The following is a 23234-nucleotide window of genomic DNA, read 5'->3' as shown; positions in this document are numbered from 1 at the left end:
TGCTAGAATCGAAGTCATTGTATTTATCTTGCTCTTAATTGTATTAATAAGTGTACTGTGATTCTTGAAATGTATTTTTCTTTACGACTGTAAGTCGCCCTGGATAAGGGTGTCTGATAAGAAATAAATAATAATAATAATAATAATAATTAAGAGGGTGGCCATTGCCTTAGGAAGCTGGCAACACATTCAGAATACAGAAGTGTAAGACAACCATTTGGCGATGTGTGAATGAATTTTGTGCTGCAGTCACCCAAACACTGCTACCAGAACACTTGCCAATTCCCAGCTTAGAGCAGCTTGCAGAAATGGCTGCTTACTTTGACTGAAGAGTACAAAGGACTGTTTTTTTTTTCTTTCTTATACATGACCTCTGCGTGTGCCTTTTTTAAAAGAAAAAAACACACACCAAAAGGTTGGACATGGAAAAAAACCTTTTTATTTATTTATTTATTTTTGAACAATTATTTAAGAACATAAGAAAGCTTACAAATGAGAGGAGGCCATTCAGCCCATCTTGCTCGTTTGGTTGTTAGTAGCTTTGATCCCAGAATCTCATCAAGCAGCTTCTTGAAGGATCCCAGTGTTTCAGCTTCAACAACATTACTGGGGAGTTGGTTCCAGACCCTCACAATTCTCTGTGTAAAAAAGTGCCTCCTATTTTCTGTTCTGAATGCCCCTTTATCTAATCTCCATTTGTGACCCCTGGTCTTTGTTTCTTTTTTCAGGTCAAAAAAGTCCCCTGGGTCGACATTGTCTACAACCTACAACCTAACTCGCTTCCAATTTCTTATTCTTACTAAGTTTGGCTGAAAAGACAACAGGGCTAACCAGTGATTGGATAATGTTTTGTTGGGTGTTTTTTTATTGTGCACAGTTATTATTATTATTATTATTATTTATATTATTATTATCCAGGGCGACTTACAATTGTTACAAGATATCACATTATTTTTTACATACAATTACATTATTTTTTTACACATTATTCTTTACATACAATTGTATGTATGTTCGAGTCTGAGTCCGAGTCACACAAGGTCTAGTCAAGTCCGAGTCTTTTGCGGCTGTGTCTCGAGTCAGAGTCACGAAAAATGTGACTCGAGTCTGACAAGCTGCTGTATTGAAAACAATACTCCAACACCCTTTTTTCAAAAATCTTATTTTATTTATGACAGTATAGCTGTTAGCTGATTGTTATGAGCTACGTGTACAATCATTTAGTTTAAAGCACAAAATATAATTAACAGCAGCATTGCACTTTCTTCATAATATATTACTGATATCAGTGATGGTTAGTATTTATAACAGCAGGGAAAGCCACAATTCAGCTTCCCTAAAATTCAGCTAGGTGGCGCTAGTGACATCATTCAATTCATTAACTTTTCTGGTGGCCTGGGTCCTAATCCGGGGGGTGTAAGTGGCTGAGACACACAGCGTCTCAGCCACTGCTTACTAATGGCTGCTTCACTTGCCTCTCATTCCTTCCTTTCTCTTTTCTCTGGAGGTCTGGGTTCAATCTGGGGGGCTAGGTGGCTCAGACAGACTGGCATATATCTGTTCAGGGGTTTAGCAGTTCTGTGGGCCTTTTGCGGCACTCATGGGACAAATCTTATAAAATCCTGAAACCTGCTTTAAGAGATATCTCTGAAAGGGGATTAACACAACAGTCAAGGTGGCCGTCTCATTAAAGGGTACATAAGTACCTTTTTATTTTATTGTGTTACGTGTTCCCATGTGTTGCTACAACTGCTTACGTAAGGTGTGTGTATTGTTTTAATTTTTTTTTTTTATTTTTTTACATTTTAACCACTTTTTTTAACTTTTAAATTGCATTCCCTGACTCAAAATGGCTTCACATGTACCCGCATGGACCTCTCAGAACTACATAGACAGTATATAGACAGTCTCCCTACTGAAGTCATGAGATGAGTCTTATGAGATCTATGAGGGAGAGGAGCCCTGTGTGTCATGAGATATCTGTTACTTAGGAGCACTGGGGGCTCCTCACAGCAGTCATCAGATGTGTCTTATAAGTCTTGCTGAGTCCCGTTATCCAGAACTTAAGAAGTCTGACATTGTCCTCGTCTGCAGCTCCCAGAATGCCGAGCAGTCGGTGTGTGTCTTCCTTCGGGCGGCTGTCAACCTTCGTGAACTTAAACAAAACCTTCACCTTACTGAGGACAGGAGAGAGCAGGGAGAAGAGAGAGGGAGGAAGGAGGGGAGGGAGAGGGGGGAGAGGAGAGAGAGAGGAGGAAGAGGGAGACGGGAGAGAGGGAGGGAGAGGGGGAGAAAGAGGAGGGAGAGGAGGAGAAAGAGAGAGGAGAAAGAGGGAGAGGGGAGAGGGGAAAGGGAGAGGGGAGAGAGGAGGGAGGGGAGGAGAGAGAGAGAGGAGAGAGGGGGAGAAAGAGAGGAGGGAGAGGGGAGGAGAAAGAGAGGAGAAAGAGGGAGAGGGAGAGGAGAGAGAGGAGGGAGGGGGGAGAGAGAGGAGGGAGAGGGTAGAGAGGAGGGAGGAGAGGGGGAGAGAGGAGAGAGAGGAGAGAGAGGAGAGACAAGAGAGAGGAGATAGGTTACGCTTTAATATCACTCCTGTTAATATTACCTTCCCTCCACTTTGCATCACCATATTGAAATGTATCGAATGCCAGAAGCTGCTGAATATATAATAATAATAATATATGATATTAAGAGAGAGAGAGAGAGAGAGAGAGAGAGAGAGAGAGAGAGAGAGAGAGAGAGAGAGAGAGAGAGAGAGAGAGAGAGAGACTATACCATTCTGTGTTTCAGCTGGAATATATTTTCCAGTTCTCTCAACTATAAATACAATGAACAGTTTCTTATAAAAATGAAGCTGATGTTGGGTTAGGACAGTTTTAAAACCACGCTAACTTTAATTTGTTTTGTCATTTTCTCATCATAACTAATACAGCAAGACAATGATGGGTGATAGTAGGTGGGTGCAGAGGTTACATGTATTCCCACCTCAAGCTATAACCTGTTCATTTTTCCTTACTAAAATAAACTTAGATTGATGTTTTTTGCAATTTTTTTTGCAAATTAAAACCCTGGAATGGGTGAAACTGCTATGCAGTATTTGCATCCCTGCTTTAACAATGTGAATGACTTAATTGGGTGAAGGGAGTGGAAACGGCACCCCCTGCTGGCCTCGGTACTCACTTCATCCACTCCTCCTTCAGACACAGCAGACAGTCCTGCACCACCTGTTCTGAGAGATTCTCATTGCACAGAGCCAGCTCCAGCTTATTGAGCAGTGTGGGGCCTGAAACAGGGTAATATACATCAATACAGCCCTGCCTTTCACACACAGTCAATATACACCAATACAGCCCTGCCTTGCACACGCAGTCAATATACACCAATACAGACCTGCCTTGCACACGCAGTCAATATACACCAATACAGACCTGCCTTGCACACGCAGTCAATATACACCAATACAGACCTGCCTTGCACACGCAGTCAATATACATCAGTACAGCCCTCCACAAAAACATACATTCGATATACATCAATACAGCCCTGCCTTGCACACGCAGTCTGTGGCAGGGCGAGGAGCCCTGCACATGAAAAGGGGGCGGGGCAAAGCCCTGCCATAAATTAATAGTTTATTTTAGAACGGGGTACCCCTCCGCCCCTGTACAATTTATTATTTTGTATTCGTTTTGTGGTATTATTATTATTATTATTATTATTATTATTTATATGACGGCGTAGCCGTGCGCTTGTTTTGTTATTTTTATTTAAATGTGTTCTGGCAGATGAGAGGTCGGCAGCTCATCCTCTGCCAGTAGTAGTTAAAAACCTTGTGTAGAAGGTGACCATCTCCCCATTAGCAACAAATTAATCACTTAATTAATTCGGGAGATGGTCACCTTCATAAAAGCTTGCAGCGCTCTGCAGTCTGGGTGGGTGTTCGAGAGGAGGAACAGAGCGAGAGGAGTTTAAAAATAAATCAAAATACAGGATGATCAGTGAAAGCGACTGACCAGCCTGACCTGAGTTTTGTTGCGGTTTTTGTTTGAGATTTGTTTTTGTTTGAATATTTGTTTTGCTCTGTGAGCCGTGTTTTTTTGTTAAAATATTTTATTTATTTTTGTTTTTGATTTTTGATTTTTAAAAATAAAAACGGCGCACGCCGCGCCTTTTGCACTGCTGTATTTTTCCTTTGTTTTTCTTCCTGCCTCTGGCCTGACGTGACCACATCGACCAACCCTGTCACACAGTCAGTATACATCAATACAGCCCTCCACAAAACACACAGTCAATATACATCAATACAGCCCTCCACAAAACACACAGTCAATATACATCAATACAGCCCTCCACAAAACACACAGTCAATATACATCAATACAGCCCTCCACAAAACACACAGTCAATATACATCAATACAGCCCTCCACAAAACACACAGTCAATATACATCAATACAGCCCTCCACAAAACAAACAGTCAATATACATCAACACAGCCCTCCACAAAACACACAGTCAATATACATCAATACAGCCCTCCACAAAACACACAGTCAATATACATCAATACAGCCCTCCACAAAACACACAGTCAATATACATCAATACAGCCCTCCACAAAACAAACAGTCAGTATACATCAATACAGCCCTCCACAAAACACACAGTCAATATACATCAATACAGCCCTCCACAAAACATACAGTCAGTATACATCAATACAGCCCTCCACAAAACACACAGTCAATATACATCAATACAGCCCTCCACAAAACACACAGTCAATATACATCAATACAGCCCTCCACAAAACACACAGTCAGTATACATCAATACAGCCCTCCACAAAACACACAGTCAATATACATCAATACAGCCCTCCACAAAACACACAGTCAATATACATCAATACAGCCCTCCACAAAACACACAGTCAATATACAGACGTGCTCAAATTTGTTGGTACCCTTACAGCTCATTGAAATAATGCTTCATTCCTCCTGAAAAGTGATGAAATTAAAAGCTATTTTATCATGTATACTTGCATGCCTTTGGTATGTCATAGAATAAAGCAAAGAAGCTGTGAAAAGAGATGAATTATTGCTTATTCTACAAAGATATTCTAAAATGGCCTGGACACATTTGTTGGTACCCCTTAGAAAAGATAATAAATAATTGGATTATAGTGATATTTCAAACTAATTAGTTTCTTTAATTAGTATCACACATGTCTCCAATCTTGTAATCAGTCATTCAGCCTATTTAAATGGAGAAAAGTAGTCACTGTGCTGTTTGGTATCATTGTGTGCACCACACTGAACATGGACCAGAGAAAGCAAAGGAGAGAGTTGTCTGAGGAGATCAGAAAGAAAATAATAGACAAGCATGGTAAAGGTAAAGGCTACAAGACCATCTCCAAGCAGCTTGATGTTCCTGTGACAACAGTAGCAAATATTATTAAGAAGTTTAAGTCCATGGAACTGTAGCCAACCTCCCTGGGCGCGGCCGCAAGAGGAAAATCGACCCCAGAGTGAACAGAAGGATAGTGCGAATGGTAGAAAAAGAACCAAGGATAACTGCCAAAGAGATTTTGAGCGAAAGTAGGCTCCATGGAAGAAGACCCAGGAGGACTCCACTTTTGAAAGAAAAACATAAAAAAGCCAGACTGGAATTTGCTAAAATGCATATTGACAAGCCACAATCCTTCTGGGAGAATGTCCTTTGGACAGATGAGTCAAAACTGGAGCTTTTTCGCAAGTCACATCAGCTCTGTGTTCACAGACGAAAAAATGAAGCTTTCAAAGAAAGGAACACCATACCTACAGTGAAACATGGAGGAGGCTCGGTTATGTTTTGGGGCTGCTTTGCTGCGCCTGGCACAGGGTGCCTTGAATCTGTGCAGGGCACAATGAAATCTCAAGACAATCAAGGCATTCTGGAGCGAAACGTACTGCCCAGTGTCAGAAAGCTCTGTCTCAGTCGCAGGTCATGGGTCCTCCAACAGGATAATGACCCAAAACACACAGTTAAAAGCACCCAAGAATGGATAAGAACAAAACATTGGAGTCCTGATCTGAATCTATCGAACATCTATGGAAAGAGCTGAAACTTGCAGTCTGGAGAAGGCACCCATCAAACCTGAGACAGCTGGAGCAGTTTGCTCAGGAAGAGTGGGCCAAACTACCTGTTAACAGCTGCAGAAGTCTCATTGAGAGCTACAGAAAACGTTTGATTGCAGTGATTGCCTCTAAAGGTTGTGCAACAAAATATTAGGTTAGCGGTCCCATCATTTTTGTCCATGCCATTTTCATTTGTTTTATTATTTACAATATTATGTTGAATAAAAAATCAAAAGCAAAGTCTGATTTCTATTAAATATGGAATAAACAATGGTGGATGCCAATTACTTTTGTCAGTTTCAAGTTATTTCAGAGAAAATTGTGCATTCTTCGTTTTTTGTGGAGGGGTCAAAAACACACAGTCAATATACATCAATACACACAGTCAATATACATCAATACAGCCCTCCACAAAACACACAGTCAGTATACATCAATACAGCCCTCCACAAAACACACAGTCAATATACATCAATACAGCCCTGCTTGCACACACAGTCAATATACATCAATACAGCCCTTCTCAAACACACAGTCAGTATACATCAATACAGCCCTCCCTAAACACACAGTCAGTATACATCAATACACACAGTCAATATACATCAATACAGCCCTCCACAAAACACACAGTCAGTATACATCAATACAGCCCTCCACAAAACACACAGTCAATATACATCAATACAGCCCTGCTTGCACACACAGTCAATATACATCAATACAGCCCTTCTCAAACACACAGTCAGTATACATCAATACAGCCCTCCCTAAACACACACAGTTAATATACATTAGGGCTGCAACGATAAAATCGAAAATCAATATTTTTATCGATTTTCCTCCATATTACGATCATCGATAATAAAACTGGATCATCGATAATGGCAAAGTTTATTAAATTTCTGGAATTTATAAACTAAATGTTGCACCAAACTTCCTATATTGGCATTTAAATTACAGGACGCCACCAATATGTCTACTTGAAATACCGACACAAATACCCGGCACTAAGGTTCAAATGTATCTCTTCAAGTGCAGCGCGAAACTGATTAATTCTCTTCCGGTTCGTTTTCATAAATGAAAGATGTCTGACAAGTGATAACACGGCGGGTAGAAGTGCTCCTGAGCGCACAATTGTTACACCACCCAGTATGAAAAGCAAATACTGGCGTCATTTCGGATTCTGGACGATTGGAGGACAGATTGAAAAAAAAAAAAAATGTCCCCTATAATTCAAATACAACGAACATGAGAAGCCATTTAGAAAAACACCACCCACTTGAGTGCAGCGAAATACACGGTAAGGAGGAGTGATCAGAAACGTCTGGGCCTTCATGTCCTAAACAGCCACGAATGACAGCGTTTTTTCAACAAACTTCTGCTGCTGCATTACCCGGTCAACGAAGTGAAGCAATTACAAAATCTCTTGTAAAATTCATCTGCAAAGATATGAGACCCATCAGCATTGTCGAGGGTGATGGTTTCAGGGAATTTTGCAGTGAAATGGAGTCGAGATACAAAATTCCGAGTCGCACAACAATTTCAAAGAACATAGTTAAACTGTATGATACCACTCGTGCAAATGTAAAACAAATACTGCATGATTGTAAGGACATTGCTTTAACTACAGATGGCTGGACCTCCTTAGCCACCGATGCTTATGTTACTGTAACAGCGCATTGCATTACTGATTCTTGGGAACTGCAAGATTTTGTTCTGCAAACCAAAGAGCTTCGAGGAAGTCACACAGCAGAAAATGTTGCAGAGTGTATTTCAGAAATTCTGGATGATTTTAATATACGCGAGTCAGTAATTGCTGTCACTACTGATAATGCACTGAACTACGTCAACGCAGTAGAAAGATATCTCAATTTGATCAACATCCCGTGTGTGGCTCACACAATTAACCTTGCTGTACGGAAGGGACTGAATACTGGACCAGTCGAAAGAACACTTACCCGACTTAAAAGTTCGGCTGCACATTTCAATAGGTCACCAACTGACAAATGTCTTCTGGAGGATAAGCAAAAGTTGCTCGGATTAAAAAATGACAATTTAATCAATGACTGTGTTACACGCTGGAACAGCACCTAGACATGATTTGCCGAGCATCAGAACAACAGGCTGCAGTGGCCGCTGTAATCTTTGAAAAAAAGCTCTCGCATCTGGAGTTAACAACTAACGAATGGATGGTTGTTGAAAATATCCGTGAAACTCTGAAACCATTCAAAACGGCAACCGCTGCATTATCAACAGACAAATACCCCTCAGCTTCAGCTGTTTTACCTCTTCAGCATATCCTGATCAATCAAGTTAAAATTTTGCAGGATCTGAAATACCTGTAATAAAGGAGATGAAAAACAAAATCTACAGTGATCTGAGTTTGAGGTACGACAAAGAAGAACGACAATCAACATTCATGCTTTTGAACAAAACGTCATTCTTTGACCCACGCTTTCACTGATAGATACATTTATCTGAACAAGAAAAGCGTCAGGTACAGGAAGAAATTCAAACAGAAGTGATATAGTGTTTTGTAAATAAAACTGATTTGGTAAATGAACATGGCAGTTCTGAAAATAAAGAAGCTAGCAGAAAAACTGCGCTGTCTGCAATGGGTGACCTGTTTGAGGACACATACAACTGACTGTACGTTAACTTATATATTTTTTCATTTGAAAGTTTATATTTTGTGTACCTGGGTAATCATATATGCACACTTTTATAATGCATTTTTTTTCAGTTTGACATTTGACCGTCATCCGGTATTGCCATTAGATGTTTTTCTAAACAGAGGGTTGCGAGATACTAAAACATTGTAAGAGTATAATATAGAGGTGTCTTATTTTGTATTGTAGGTAAAACAAAAATAACTCTAAATATCGATTATTTTATCGTTCGATTTGATATTGTGGGTTCAGTTATTGATTTCAGTTTTCGGGTTAACCTGACACCCCTAATATACATCAATCTAGCCCTCCTGAAAAACACACACACAGTCAATATACCGTATTCGCTCGAGTAAAAGTCGACCTTGTGCAAAAGTTGAGCCCCCCATTGTAGAGGGCAAGATTCAGGTATAATTTTTTTTTTTTTTATGTTTTCATTTGTGATTGAAACAGAGATGGTAAGTTTAGTGTAACAGAAATCAAAAAGTAACTCCTGAAATTGAAACTGTTGTTAGAGTGCAGGTCAGGTGTTAGATATCCTTGTGGCACCTGCCACCCAATATGAAGCAAGAAACGCTTCATTTGCCTTTTGCTTAATTGCAAGGCAGTATGCCTGGCCAGGCTAGCTAGCTCATTAGTTTTTTTTTATTCCCTCTACCTTGTTCTAGGACACTAAAAATAAATACATAAATAAGTGTTTTAATTATATAACATTCTCGTTTCCGTTTTATAAAATAAACATGTTGGGTACTGGGCAGCAGTGTGGAGTGGTGGTTAAGGCTCTGGACTCTTGACCGGAGGGTTGTGGGTTCAATCCCCAGTGGGGGACACTGCTGCTGTACCCTTGAGCAAGGTGCTTTACCTAGATTGCTTCAGTAAAAACCCAACTGTATAAATGGGTAATTGTATGTAAAAAATAATGTGATATCTGTATAATGTATAATGTGATATCTTGTAACAATTGTAAGTCGCCCTGGATAAGGGAGTCTGCTAAGAAATAAATAATAATAATAATAATAATAATAATAATAATAATTGTTTATTGTACTGCCTTGGGTGGTTCCCGTACTTATTCTGGTTTTGTTTTTTTTAATGCTTTTGTGCATTTTGACCCAACCGGCTTGTGGTAGCTGAAAACCGTCTTGCTTCCTGGGAGCCGGGAGGTTTAAAAAGGGAGAGAAAAACAGTGAGGAGAAGGGCTGTCTTTTGTTTGGAATGGCTCTCGTTACTGACCGTTTCTTTTTTTCGAACTTGGTTGAGGTATTTATTATATTTGGTTAGTCTGTGTCGTTACCTGTCTATTGTTGCTAGCCGCAGTTTCCCTGGTAGGATTATTTTTGGGCTAGCTTAGACATTGTACTTCAGACACAGCTTTGCTAACTGTTTTGCTGTTCCATAGTATCAAGATAAAATGCGTTCAGGTTTTCCTTGATATTTTTGTTTCACCAGCTTTCAAGTGGTTCTATTTTCGGTTCTTTTGAAATGCGATGGTGTAAACAGTCGCCGCTACGTATGGGATTGTACAACGAGAGTTGCAGCATTTTAAATAAATACCACCAAGGAGGAATTAACCCAGCGGATTTGAAGATCAGATTGGACTGGGTGAGAGCTACCTTTTTTCTTGCCGTTTTGCTGCTGGACTTTGTATTTTTTTTCTTGGATGTTTTTCTCAGAGACTTAATTTTTGTTTTTGTTTGTTTTTTGACTAATCCCTGGATTTGTTTTCTTTTTTCTTTTTTGAACTCAATCATTTTGTTATTATTTTTTTCTATGTTAATGTAACTGAAATTGATTTACTATTTTGTGTTCACCGCTGTGTGATCTGCCCTGGGTATAAAAATTGCTATAGTGATGGTTGACTACAGTTTATTGGACATTATTCTGTAGTATTGGAGTTTAGAATATAGCAATTGTGTCTAAACTATACTCTTAGAGGGTTGCTTTGTAATTATTTTTGTTGCATTAATTATATTATGATTATTATTGTGTCTATTAATTTGAATTAACTATGTGTTTTTTTGTTTGTTTGTTTTTGGAGGGTTAGCTCCAGGTTGCAGTCTTTTCTGTAGTCTGGTGGGGGCTGTGTAATAAATGCCATTTTTCACTCATGTATTAGTTGACCCCCCTAACTTCATGATTGTATTTTGGGGTTAAATGTCTCAACTTATACTCGAGCAAACACGGTACATCACTATAGACTTCTGCTGTCTGTCTGTCCATTATTGAGAGTATCAGAATCCGAGGGTGTGTGAAGGCTGTCTGTCTGTCTGTCTGTCACACTTACATTTTCACATATATATCTGGAGAACCCCTTGTCTTGAAACTTGGTATTAACATTATTTAGCAGAAGATTCTGAGGGTATAAGGGGGTGTCCGTCTGTACATTGTCTGTCTGCCTGTCACACTCTCAGTGTTGCCATGTGTTTAAGTGCCTCACCTTTATCAGTGGCCGCTGGGCTCCCAGTCGTCGTCACAAACTGGTATTTTGAGAGCAGCTCCTCATCGCAGAGCAGTGCAGGGTAGAAACTGGTGCGAGACGCTGGCCTTACATCAACCAGTACTGAGAACTCTGAAAAAACAGTACAAACAACGTCAACCAGTACAAACTACATGAGCCAGTATATCCTTCTAGCGCAGAGATGACAACTTATGAAAGTAGAAAATAGTAGCAGAAATATCGTCGCTTATAGTAGTGGATTTCTATTTTCTTTTTATTTATTTTCTTCAGGTCTGGGAAGCCAATGCCCTCATTTTCGCTGTTCAATCTATAATTTGGAATTCTGTTTATTCTGGATTTAAATATTAGAAATGAAGAGTAAGTGCTATCAAACCTGGACTGAAATATTCAACCTCAAAACTTTATAAAAAATAACTATAAAAATAACAACAACATCTCAAGAAAGACTTAACATAAGTTTTGTATTTACATTTTTTCTACTATGCAGCTATCAACACACAAAATGCTGTGTAGTATCCAATAATTAATTCATTATTTAAAGCGAGTTAAACCTCAAAACCCATTTGTTTCACAGAGAAGTCTGTCTGGCAGTATTCACAGAGATTCTTTTAATGAATGACCATTCTGTGGTAAATTAACCTCAATCGTTTTGATTGAGAAGAGTGACAGTTTTAGTTTGATTTGTGATTCCTGTTTCAATAACTGATAAGTAAGGCTGGGATTTTGTCATGGAAATGTGTACTAAGAATCGCTGAGCAGTCACGGTAAATTAAATACAATATACAGTACCTACATAAACATACAATTGGTCTGTCTATATAAGAAGAAAATTAATCTAAATATTTATTTATTATGGTTTTCACAACATCAGGTTCAAGTTTTAATCCTGTAAAATCGGTAAGCTTCACAGCGTATAGAACTATAAACAGAAATGTTCGTTTTACACGATATTTGGTCGGGTTTCTACAGGACAGTAAACAAAAAGTAGGTTTTACATACCTTCAAAAAATAACATTTGAAGTTGAAAGACTCTTTGTGTGCATCTGTTGCTTCTGCTGTGGTTCAGTTTGCAGTTATTTCACGTTTTGGGTTGTTTGTCTACATATTATTCTGATTCAGCATGCTGTACGTGTTTGATGCCTTTCTGGAGCGCCGGTCATCCCCAAGTACATTTCTTTTATGCAGAAAATGATTATAGCAAGAGCTGGGAATCTCGTTAACACGTCGCATTTCATTTCACTGACAATTTTGTAGTAAGCACGGTATTCATGCTGTGCGACACCGCTGTCTTCAAACAGTAGAATGGCTTCATAAACACTGCTCTCAGCTATGCCGAGATACTTCGCTTTATTTGGGTTAAAGACCCGACAGACATTGAGAAATGCAGCTGCAGGTCGACAAATCGGGCAGTAGAGCTGCACCTGCATGTATGTTTAAATCAACTGACAGCGCCGAAAAAAATCGAAAGCGTGAACGGCTACATTGCAAAGTAAAGTAGCAGTGTGGAGTAGTGGTTAGGGCTCTGGACTCTTGACCGGAGGGTTGTGGGTTCAATCCCCAGTGGGGGACACTGCTGTTGTACCCTTGAGCAAGGTACTTTACCTAGATTGCTCCAGTAAAAACCCAACTGTATCAATGGGTAATTGTATGTAAAATTAATGTGATATGTGAAATAATGTATAATGTGATATCTTGTAACAATTGTAAGTCGCCCTGGATAAGGGCGTCTGCTAAGAAATAAATAATAATAAATAATAATAATAATAATAAAGCAACCGAGCTAGTTCAACATCATTAGCTAAACCGTGAAAGCGTTTTATTGTTTTTTTTTGTTTTGGTTAAGGTGGAATTTCAAGTTGTGTTGGTAAAGTTCAATGTTTTCTACTAATCACAGAATCTGTGTCCACCGTGACTTAATCACAGCCTTACTGACAAGCAACCAAGTAAACATGTGATTGATTATGATAGCAAGGCGACATCTGAGCAGTGGTTTCTGAAGGACTCCCAAACTGATTACTAAGCAACCCGGCTCAGAGTTTTTAGCATGTCAGTTAAAATGCCACAATCAACTGTCAGTGAAATACAGTATTATTTAAGAACCATTAATTCGTTAAAAAAAAAATTAAACAGGAAAACAGACACGTGGTATTGAAATAATATTTCATAAACGTTCAGGCAGTATCCATCACTTACCTATTTAATAAAAATCGTAGTATTATAACCCTTCGCTGTAGCAGAACCTCCAAAATAGTAGCTGCTACGGCCAAATCGTAGCAGTTGGCATCTCTGCTGACCCCTTCTCTCCACCACCTCTTCCCACGCTCCCCTCCCCTTCCTCTTTCACTCATTTTTCCTTCTCCCTCCCCCTATCCCTTCTTACTTCTCCTCCCCTATCACTCCCTTTCCTCTCCCTCTCCCCCCTCCCTCCACACATAAGCCCCGTGTTGACGCTTGTCTCAGTGCTTGCTCTCTTACCTGAGCTGGTGATGTGGGCGGGGATGATGGCATCACTGCGCAGCCCCAGGAAGTTGCATCGATACGCTTCCTCATACTGCAGGCTGTACGGGATGGAGCGCACACAGCCAACAGGGAGCAGGGTCTGATGGGATAGAGGAGGACCACTCAGAGTCAGGCAGGGGCTGCTCCAACCGATTAATCGTATTGCAGAAATCAGGTTGTGCAGGACTACATCAGTGGGTACCCCTCTATTACAACAACTACAGGATCAATCACGGGTACCACTCTATTACAACAACTACAGGATCGATCAGGGGTACCCCTCTATTAGAATAACTACAGGATCAATCAGGGGTACCCCTCTATTAGAATAACTATAGGATTGCAGGTTTCAGAAGAAGGAAGTGCAGTGGTGGTTCTGATCCAGAAACACGTAAATGACATTGCAGAACATTAATAAATAGTTTACAAACATTCCCAGCAGTGTAAAAATATACAGTACAGAAAACAGTGTTACAAAACAACCTGTTCACAAGCAGAGCAGCAGACAATATCAAACACAGGGTTTAATAATATTCTTTTAAAGTGAGACTTTTAGTATTCCTGCACCCAGTCATTAATATTAATTAGTACCCTTTATCCTTTAATTAATATTAAATATGTATCCCTGTCCCACCCCCTCATTAATATTCAGTATTGTTTGCACAGCTGACCTTGAGCACGTTGAATGCTGATTGGATGAGATGATGGTCCGCCCCCCTCCAGATCACCTGGTTTCCCATCAGCACGTGCCAGGCAAGCGAGCGGAACTCAGAGGCGCCAAGGACCTGTCACCGAATACAGAGATAGAGAGAGAAGAGAGTGAGAGGAGAGGAAAGAGGGAAGGAAGAGTGAGAAAAGAGAAGATACGGGAGAAAGGAGTGAGAGGAGAGAGAGGACAGACAAGACATAGAGAGGGGAGAAAGGAAAGAGGAGAGAGACAAGATAGAGGCAATTAAAAGAGGAGGAGAAAAGAGAAGAGGTACCTGTCTCATGTGTCTCAGTGAAGTGAACCTTCCTCCTCCTCTCTCCTCCCTCCTCACTCTCTCACTCCACTCTGACAGGGGGGTGGGGTCTGCCTCTAGAAGGCTCTCCGATTGGCTCTCCCCAGGCTGGGAGGACACATCCCCCTCTGCTCCACCCCAGCCAATCAGCTCCTCCTCTTGCTCTTTAAAAAAAAAAAAAAAGAAAAAAGAGATGAAGAAAGTGAGACAGACAGACACACTGAAATACACACATACAGAAAGACAGACACACACACAGCAATACAAAGGAAGACAGACACACAGACACAGACAGAAAGAGAGACACACTGACACACACCGTGACACACAGTCTCTCACCCGCTCTCCTCTCCATCATCACCAGGGTATCCTCAGTCGGCGCTCCCTCCAGCAGCTTCTCAGTAAGACGAGACCCACAAGCCTTCAGCAGCCTGGAGAGATGTAACCAGAGGAGAGGAGTGCTTTACTAGGTGCTAGTACATGAGAGGGAGAGGGAGAGAGGGAGGGAGCAATAAGCATGCTTTACCATGCTTTCACTGTGCTTTATTACATTTTGCTGTGCTTTTACTTTGGGACACTTTTATAAGAGTTAGTTTATCATGGTTTGATTTTTAAGATACCATACCTCGCTGTTCTTTACAATGCTTTCACTATGCTGTGCTGTGACTGAGGGCTAGTGTGATGATGGAGGAAGTGTGATAATGCAGGGGGTATGAATATGGAGGGGGTGTAATGGAGGGGGTGTGATGATGGAGGGAGTGTGATGATGGTGATGATGGACAGAGATGATGGTGATGATGGAGGGAGTGTGATGATGGAGGGAGTGTAATGGAGGGAGTGTGATGATGGTGGGTGTGATGATGGTGGGAGTGTGATGATGGAGTGGAGTGTGATGATGGAGGGAGTGTAATGGAGGGGGTGTGATGATGGGTGTGATAATGGTGATGATGGACAGGGTGTGATGATGGTGGTGATGGAGGGAGTGTGATAAGGGGGTGCGATGGTGATGATGGAGGGAGCGTGATGATTGAATGAGTGTGATGATGGTGATGATGGAGTGGAGTGTGATGATGGAGGGAGTGTGATGGAGGGAGTGTGATGGTGGGTGTGATGATGGACAGGGTGTGATGATGGTGATGGAGGGAGTGTGATGATGGAGGGGGTGCGATGGTGATGATGGAGGGAGTGTGATGATGGAAGGAGTGTGATGATGGTGATGATGGAAGGAGTGTGATGATGGAGGGAGTGCGATGACGGAGAGAGTGCGACGATGGAAGGAGTGCGATGGTGATGATGGAGGGAGTGTGATGATGGAAGGAGTGTGATGATGGTGATGATGGAGTGGAGTGTGATGATGGAGGGGGTGCGATGGTGATGATGGAGGGAGTGTGATGATGGAAGGAGTGTGATGATGGGGATGATGGAGTGGAGTGTGATGATGGAGGGAGTGTGATGGAGGGAGTGTGATGGTGGGTGTGATGATGGACAGGGTGTGATGATGGTGATGACAGAGGTAGTGTGATGATTGAATGAGTGTGATGATGGTGATGATGGCGTGGAGTGTGAGGATGGAGGGAGTGTGATGGTGGAGGGAGTGTGATGGTGGGTGTGATGATGGACAGGATGTGATGATGGTGATAACAGAGGGAGTGTGATGATGGAGGGGGTGTGATGACGGAGGGAGTGTGATGGTGATGATGGAGGGAGTGTGATGATGGAATGAGTGTGATGATGGTGATGATGGAGTGGAGTGTGATGATGGAGGGGGTGCGATGGTGATGAGGGAGGGAGTGTGATGATGGAAGGAGTGTGATGATGGAGTGGAGTGTGATGATGGAGGGAGTGTGATGGTGGGTGTGATGATGGACAGGGTGTGATGATGGTGATGACAGAGGGAGTGTGATGATGGAGGGTGTGATGGTGGTTATGATGGACAGGGTGTGATGATGGTGATGACAGAGGGAGTGTGATGATGGAGGGAGTGCGATGGTGATGGAGGGAGTGTGATGACGGAGGGAGTGTGATGATGGAGGGAGTGCGATGGTGATGATGGAGGGAGTGTGATGATGGAATGAGTGTGATGATGGTGATGATGGAGTGGAGTGTGATGATGGAGGGGGTGCGATGGTGATGAGGGAGGGAGTGTGATGATGGAAGGAGTGTGATGATGGAGTGGAGTGTGATGATGGAGGGAGTGTGATGGTGGGTGTGATGATGGACAGGGTGTGATGATGGTGATGACAGAGGGAGTGTGATGATGGAGGGTGTGATGGTGGTTATGATGGACAGGGTGTGATGATGGTGATGACAGAGGGAGTGTGATGATGGAGGGGGTGTGATGATGGAGGGAGTGTGATGATGGAGGGGGGGTGATGGTGGGTGTGATGATGGACAGGGTGTGATGATGGTGATGACAGAGGGAGTGTGATGGAGGGGGTGTGATGATGGAGGGAGTGCGATCATGATGATGGAGGGGGTGTGATGATGGAAGGAGTGTGATGATGGTGATGATGGAGGGGGTGCGATGGTGATGATGGAGGGGGTGTGATGATGGAGGGGGTGTGTTACCAGGAGAAGGAGGAGTGAAGTGCCCCCCACAGGCCGCTCTCGTGGGTCAGGGATGGGAGGGAGCGAGCCGCGTTTCCGCTGCGCTGGTGAGGAAAGACCCCCGGAGTGAAGACAGTGTTGATCCTGAGAGAGCGCTGAGGACACACACACTGCTCACTGTCAAACACCTGGGAGAGGAGAGGAGAGACAGCTTAATAACATTACACACACAGAGGAGAGAGACACAGCTTAATAACATTACACACCCACGCACTGCTCACGCTATACTCTCCCCTCTGAGTCAGACAGACAGCCTCCACCCCCACCACCCCCACCACCCCCACCACCCCCGCCCCCGATTCTGATACGCTCAATAACTTGTGATGGAGATGGACCTCAGCACGTTTCATCACAATCAGACAAGCAGTTCTCTAGACATGTGCAAACATGCAAGCGTGACAGACAGACAACCTCATACACCCCGGATTCTGATACTCTTAATAACAGCAATATTATCCCAGTTTGAACAGAAGAGATGTACTGAAAGGCCTCTACTCTGCACTTACTATTAAATAAATGTTCTTATGTTATGTTTTGAATTTCTCTCTCCTCTCACCCGCAGGGCTTTCCTCTGCAGCCCCTCTATGATGGTTCTGACTCGCTCTAGAAGGAATGGCCAGGAGTTGATGAGGTAAATCCGGTCCATGGTGACCAGAACCAGGCTGTACCAGCGCTGGAACCCACGGGCTCGGCTGTCCTTGATGAAGAAGGTGTGGCTGAACACGAAGCCGTGCTGCTCGTCCCCGAAGAAGATCGGCCCCTCCCTGCCCGGACATACCTGAGAGATGGAACATACCGAATCAGAGAGGAGAGACAGAGACACACCCTCCGTGCCCAGGCACACTTGAGGAGGGAACAGAGAGAGGGAACATACCAAATCAGAGAGGAGCAAGAGAGACAGAGACAGAGACACACCCTCCGTGCCCAGGCACACTTGAGGAGGGAACAGAGAGAAAGAACATACCAAATCAGAGAGGAGAGAGACACACACATAGACGCACCCTCCCAGCCCAGGCACACCAGAGAGAGGGAACATACCAAATCAGAGAGGATAGAGGGGGAGATACTGAAAATAAATGACAGAAACAAACACAGACAGAAAAACTCTGAGGGGAGTAGATTTATACTGAATTAATTATTATCAAATCAAATTGAATTTATATAGGGCCTTTCATACAAATCTCAAAGCACTGTACATGACATTTGCCCCAAAAGCCATTATTCATCATTGCATATTTTATCTGATTTGTTTTCCTGTTCATTTGATTTTTCTTTTTTTCTATTTTTTTTTTAATAATGATATTGATTGTAATTTATTACATTTATTTTTTAGGTTATATATATATTTTTCACCTCTCCCAATTTCTCTCTACGAATTGACAATGATTTGTTTTCTTGGGGAAGGTGGTTTTTCGATTTATACTATAAATCTGTTTTTTTTTTCTTCTCCTTTCCCCCCCATATCCTAAAAACTATTTGATTGGAATTCTTGGTTTGAATTTATTTTTCTTTTGCTCCATTTAATAAATAAATAAATAAATAAATAAATAAATAAAACAAACCAACCTTAATAGTATGTAAAAAATATATTGTATTGCAATTGTGAAAACGACTTGGCTTTGACATTTCTTGTGTTTTTTTTTTATTATTATTTAATTATCTCCTCTCCCCTCACAACACATATAATTGTATAGGATACACTTTTTTTTTTAAAATATATAATTCTACCGTGACTCGTCAAAAAGCTTTTATAATTGACAGATTTTATGATCTCATTGTATCTTTCAGATCAGAATTTTTTTCCTGTTCTACATTTTGATTTCTTTCCTTTTTCTTCTTTTTGAGTTCTGAGTGTTGAGGAAGAGCAGCCGATGGGCATTGAGCCTGAGCCCCTACCAGAACAGGGTACAGTAGAGCCTGAACCAAACGTGCCCTTTATGGGATTAAACTATACAAACTGTGTGAGAGCGCCACTGGGTACGCTCATGTGTTCAGAGTGTACACAGGGAGGGACTCTCAGATTGAGATGCCTGGCTGCCCCCCATGGTCCCAGACCACTGAGAGAATTGTGTGGGATATGGTTTTTCCCGTCTAAACCTGGGCTCCCATTTGTACATAGATCATTTCTACACAGGAATCCCTCTGTTTAGGGCTTGTACACATCTCAAATAACGGCTTGTGGCACAATAAGACCAGACAGGAAGGGATTTCCTCATCAATAGGTAGAAACAGAGGCGTGGCAAAACCAGCGCCCTGTGCTGTGAGGAACTGCTGAGAGTTAAATACGTTGACAAAAAAGATGTGTAAATCCTCACCACCATTCAAGAGGCAACAATATCAGTTCCTGTGTGAGGTACGGGCACGCACACCCACAAGCCGAAGTGTGTCGTGGACTACAAAAGAAACATGGGAGGCGTGGATAAGTCGGACCAGAGGCTGGAGCAGTACAATGCTGCTAGGAAGAACATGGCATGGTACAGAAAACTTGGCATGTACATGGTCCAGATTTCTTTGTACAAAAGCCATGTAGTGTACAGTACGACTCCAGAGAATCGGCTCACTTTTCTGGACTTTCAGACCTCCATGATCTCAAGCCTCCTGTCTGATGCACAACAAATGCCAGAAGCTGAAAGAGTGGAAACTGTAGCAAGACTTAGTGAACAACACTTTATATGGATACAGTCCGAGAAAAAAGCCAAGCCACAAAAAAGGTGCCTTGTGTGTTTCCACAAGGGCATGCGGAGGGATACACAGTACTACTGTCCCCGCTGTCCCTCTCAGCCAGGCTTCTGTTTTGAAAAATACCACACAGTACATGAGTACTGGAAAGACTAAATAAACCCCAGTTACTTGTTTTTATGTCATGCAGGAACATTACCTTGGACTCCAGAAGGATTATGCCACTTGAAATTAGAATGAACCATGGGCTGCGTTTTTCAAAGGTGAAAGGTCAAAGTGGCCTAGTCTCAGTCTAATGCCTGTAAACGCCTGAAAAACTAAATAAAGGTGCACATATTTGGCATTTTTGAATTTGGGATATTCAGGGCAATTCAAAACCACTGTCATTTTAACATGGAACAAAACCAGAGATTCACAGGTCCAAATATTATAAGGAAAAACAAGTGACATTTGCTTGTGGCATTACCTCAAACTGCAGAAGGATTACACATGCGAGGTCATGTTACCCATTTCTAAAATCCTTATTTTGTGCAGTTTTAAAAAATGTATACTTATGCCAGGGTATCTCTTTCTTTAGTGGTGTACTGGGCACATGAAATTGGGGTGGGTGCTATGGACCGTGGGCTGCATATTTCGAAGTGGAAAAGCCAAGGTTGCCTCATGTCTGTTTACACCAAGTAAACCCACAAAACCAATGAAAAGATGTACACACAGGCACAGGCACATCCAGCAGCTTAAAAGTTTCTAAATTCTTACACCAAACGTTAGCATTTTAGGGACTAAATGTGATTATACATACATTTTATGAAAAAGTAGCATTTTGTTTACAATAATAGCTGTATTTTGTGGTCACATGACCAAGTAAACCACAAAAACTTGGCACCAATGGAAACTTCACAGTCTGGCAAAACAAAAAATACATAGTTTGCCAGGGGTATCTAAAATGGGACATATAGTAATTTTGATGTAAAACAAAAAAGTCCCCAAATCACAAAATGCCTGTAGCACAGGGTGTCACCAGGGCCTCAGCAGAGAAGGGGTTAAGGAGAGGTCAAAAGTCATGGTCAAAGACATTTTTTGATAGAGCATATATGGGGTCCTATATGTGTTCCACAGTAACCATGACTCTATCTGCACTTCGAAGGTTCGTCAGGTGGCATTCACGCACTGTATGATTTTTTTCCCTCTGTTAAGAAACTGTTTCACAATGTGTGAACACTATAAATGTCACTTGCATGCAAAATTGAATCTTTTGATTTGTATAATGCATATTACGTAAACAAAAGTTGTTGTATTAAAATCCACTACCAAATTGTTATACGTAGCAACTCTATGTGGCGCCGCTGCCGTGTATGGAGTAGGGTACAGTACGACAAAGCACTGGGCGGTGCGAGTGTACAAGACAGTGTAAGAGAAGTGATATGGTAGAATATGTTTGAAACATACAAAATATACGCAAACACTAATAAAACTGAGCACCATCCGCCCCTCCCCCCTCCAGCTCGTGTTATCCAGAGTCAAACCTTTCATTTCTTCATTCAACATCTTGACAGTAAAGCGTTGTGTAGCATAAGCTGTATTGAAAGAAATGTCCCGAAACCCCTCAGCTGTTCGGAATTTTTTTGTTACATGCCCAGACGACCAAAAAAAAAAAGTTGAATGCAAACTGTGTGCGATATAGCGAGAGACCCATAGGGGGCATCAGGGTCCAACTGCGGAGAGTAATTGCTTCTCGTCAACTTAAGTCTCCAATTAATTGAATGAGTCTTCCTCTCCTTTCTCAAATGCCCAAACCGCTACATTGAAAGAATCCTTTCCCAGCACAGGAGGCTTGTTGCTAGGGAGCTGACGTCACTGCCCTGTGACTTTTGCTAGTGCATTGCTTAAAAAAAACCGCTTCAGCGAGTAGATATTTAATTTGCTTTGTGTTATTGTGCAATGCGTGTGTATATGATAACAGTATGATATGAATTATTTGTTTTTAATTGTTTTGTATATTTTAGTTTGTGATGTGCAGTACAAAATAAAACGAACAGTAATTCTAAGTGAAATTGTCTATGTATAGTGCAGCTATATATCCGAATCCGCAGTATAGTGAGAGGCGAAATAACGAGGGGTGGGTGTGTATTATATATATATATGTTATATAGAGGCTGTATAGTTAATGTAATGTATAGATGCATAATTAATGTACAGATGCTGTGTAAATGTCTAGTTAGTGTACATAGGCTGTGTAGATGTATAGTTAATGTATAGAGCCTGTATAGATGTATGGTTAATGTATAGATGCTGTGTAGATGTATAGTCAGCTGTATTACCTTACAGCTCAGGCTGCGCACACACGCCTGCCTCACGATGCTGAAGAGCTGGGGGTAGATGCTGGATAGATGTATAGTTGATGTACAGTGTGTATATATATATATATATATATATATAGTTAATGTATAGCTGCTATATACAGTGCCCTCCATAAGTTTTGGGACAGTGAAGTCAAAATTGCTATTTTTGCTGTACACTCAAGCAATATGAAAATACGATTAAAAGATGAATATGAGGCAAAAGTGCAGAATGTCACCTTTTATTTCTGGTGGTTTCAAGACATACATGTTTTAACAACTAAGAATAACAGCACTTTTAGAGTTCCATCCCCCCATTTTATGTGAGCATAAGTATTGGGACAATTCAACTTAAAGCAAATATAAGAAGTATAAAAGCTAGTATTTAGTCGCAAATCCCTTGCATGCAATAACAGCAGTGAGTCTGCGACCCATTGACATCACCAAACTCTTGGTATCGTCCTTTGAGATGTTTTGCCAAGCCTTTACTGCAGCCACTTTCAGCTGTTGCTTGTTTTGGGGAGTTTCTGATTTCAGTCTCCTCTTCAGCAAGTGAAATGCATGTTCAATCAGATTTAAATCAGATTGACTTGGCCAGTCTAAAACTTCCCACTTTTCCCCCTGATGAACTCCTTGGTTGCGTTGGCAGTGTGTTTTGGGTCATTGTCCTGTTACATTGTGAAGAGCCGCCCAATGAGTCTGGTGGCATTTTCTTGTACATTGGTAGCCAAGATGCTTCTGTACACTTCTGAAGTCATTCTGCTGCTGCCATCATTTGTTACATCATCAATAAAGATGAGTGAGCCCGTTCCAGAGGCAGCCATGCATGCCCATGCCATGACACTACCTCCACCATGCTTCACAGATG

At 41.6% G+C, this 23234-nt stretch overlaps 1 protein-coding gene across 2 annotated transcripts in view; it reads right to left on the bottom strand.

The window, feature by feature from the left end:
• Positions 1-416: 416 nt before the first annotated feature.
• Positions 417-23234, bottom strand: part of LOC117968440 (folliculin-like) — a 48757-nt gene continuing 25939 nt past the window's right edge. For both annotated transcript variants that reach the window (XM_059018539.1, XM_059018540.1), the window contains exons 4-12: positions 17908-18129; positions 17313-17479; positions 15084-15175; positions 14727-14908; positions 14415-14528; positions 13720-13843; positions 11224-11355; positions 3178-3280; positions 417-2177 (exon numbers count right to left, since the gene is read on the bottom strand). In XM_059018539.1, coding sequence (XP_058874522.1) covers positions 1988-2177; positions 3178-3280; positions 11224-11355; positions 13720-13843; positions 14415-14528; positions 14727-14908; positions 15084-15175; positions 17313-17479; positions 17908-18129 — 1326 coding nt within the window. In that variant the 3' untranslated portion in view covers positions 417-1987. The remainder of the gene's footprint in view (positions 2178-3177; positions 3281-11223; positions 11356-13719; positions 13844-14414; positions 14529-14726; positions 14909-15083; positions 15176-17312; positions 17480-17907; positions 18130-23234) is intronic.

Source organism: Acipenser ruthenus, chromosome 60, assembly GCF_902713425.1.
Source record: "Acipenser ruthenus chromosome 60, fAciRut3.2 maternal haplotype, whole genome shotgun sequence".
NCBI lineage: Eukaryota > Metazoa > Chordata > Actinopteri > Acipenseriformes > Acipenseridae > Acipenser > Acipenser ruthenus.
This window is presented reverse-complemented; position numbering and strand designations above follow the sequence as displayed.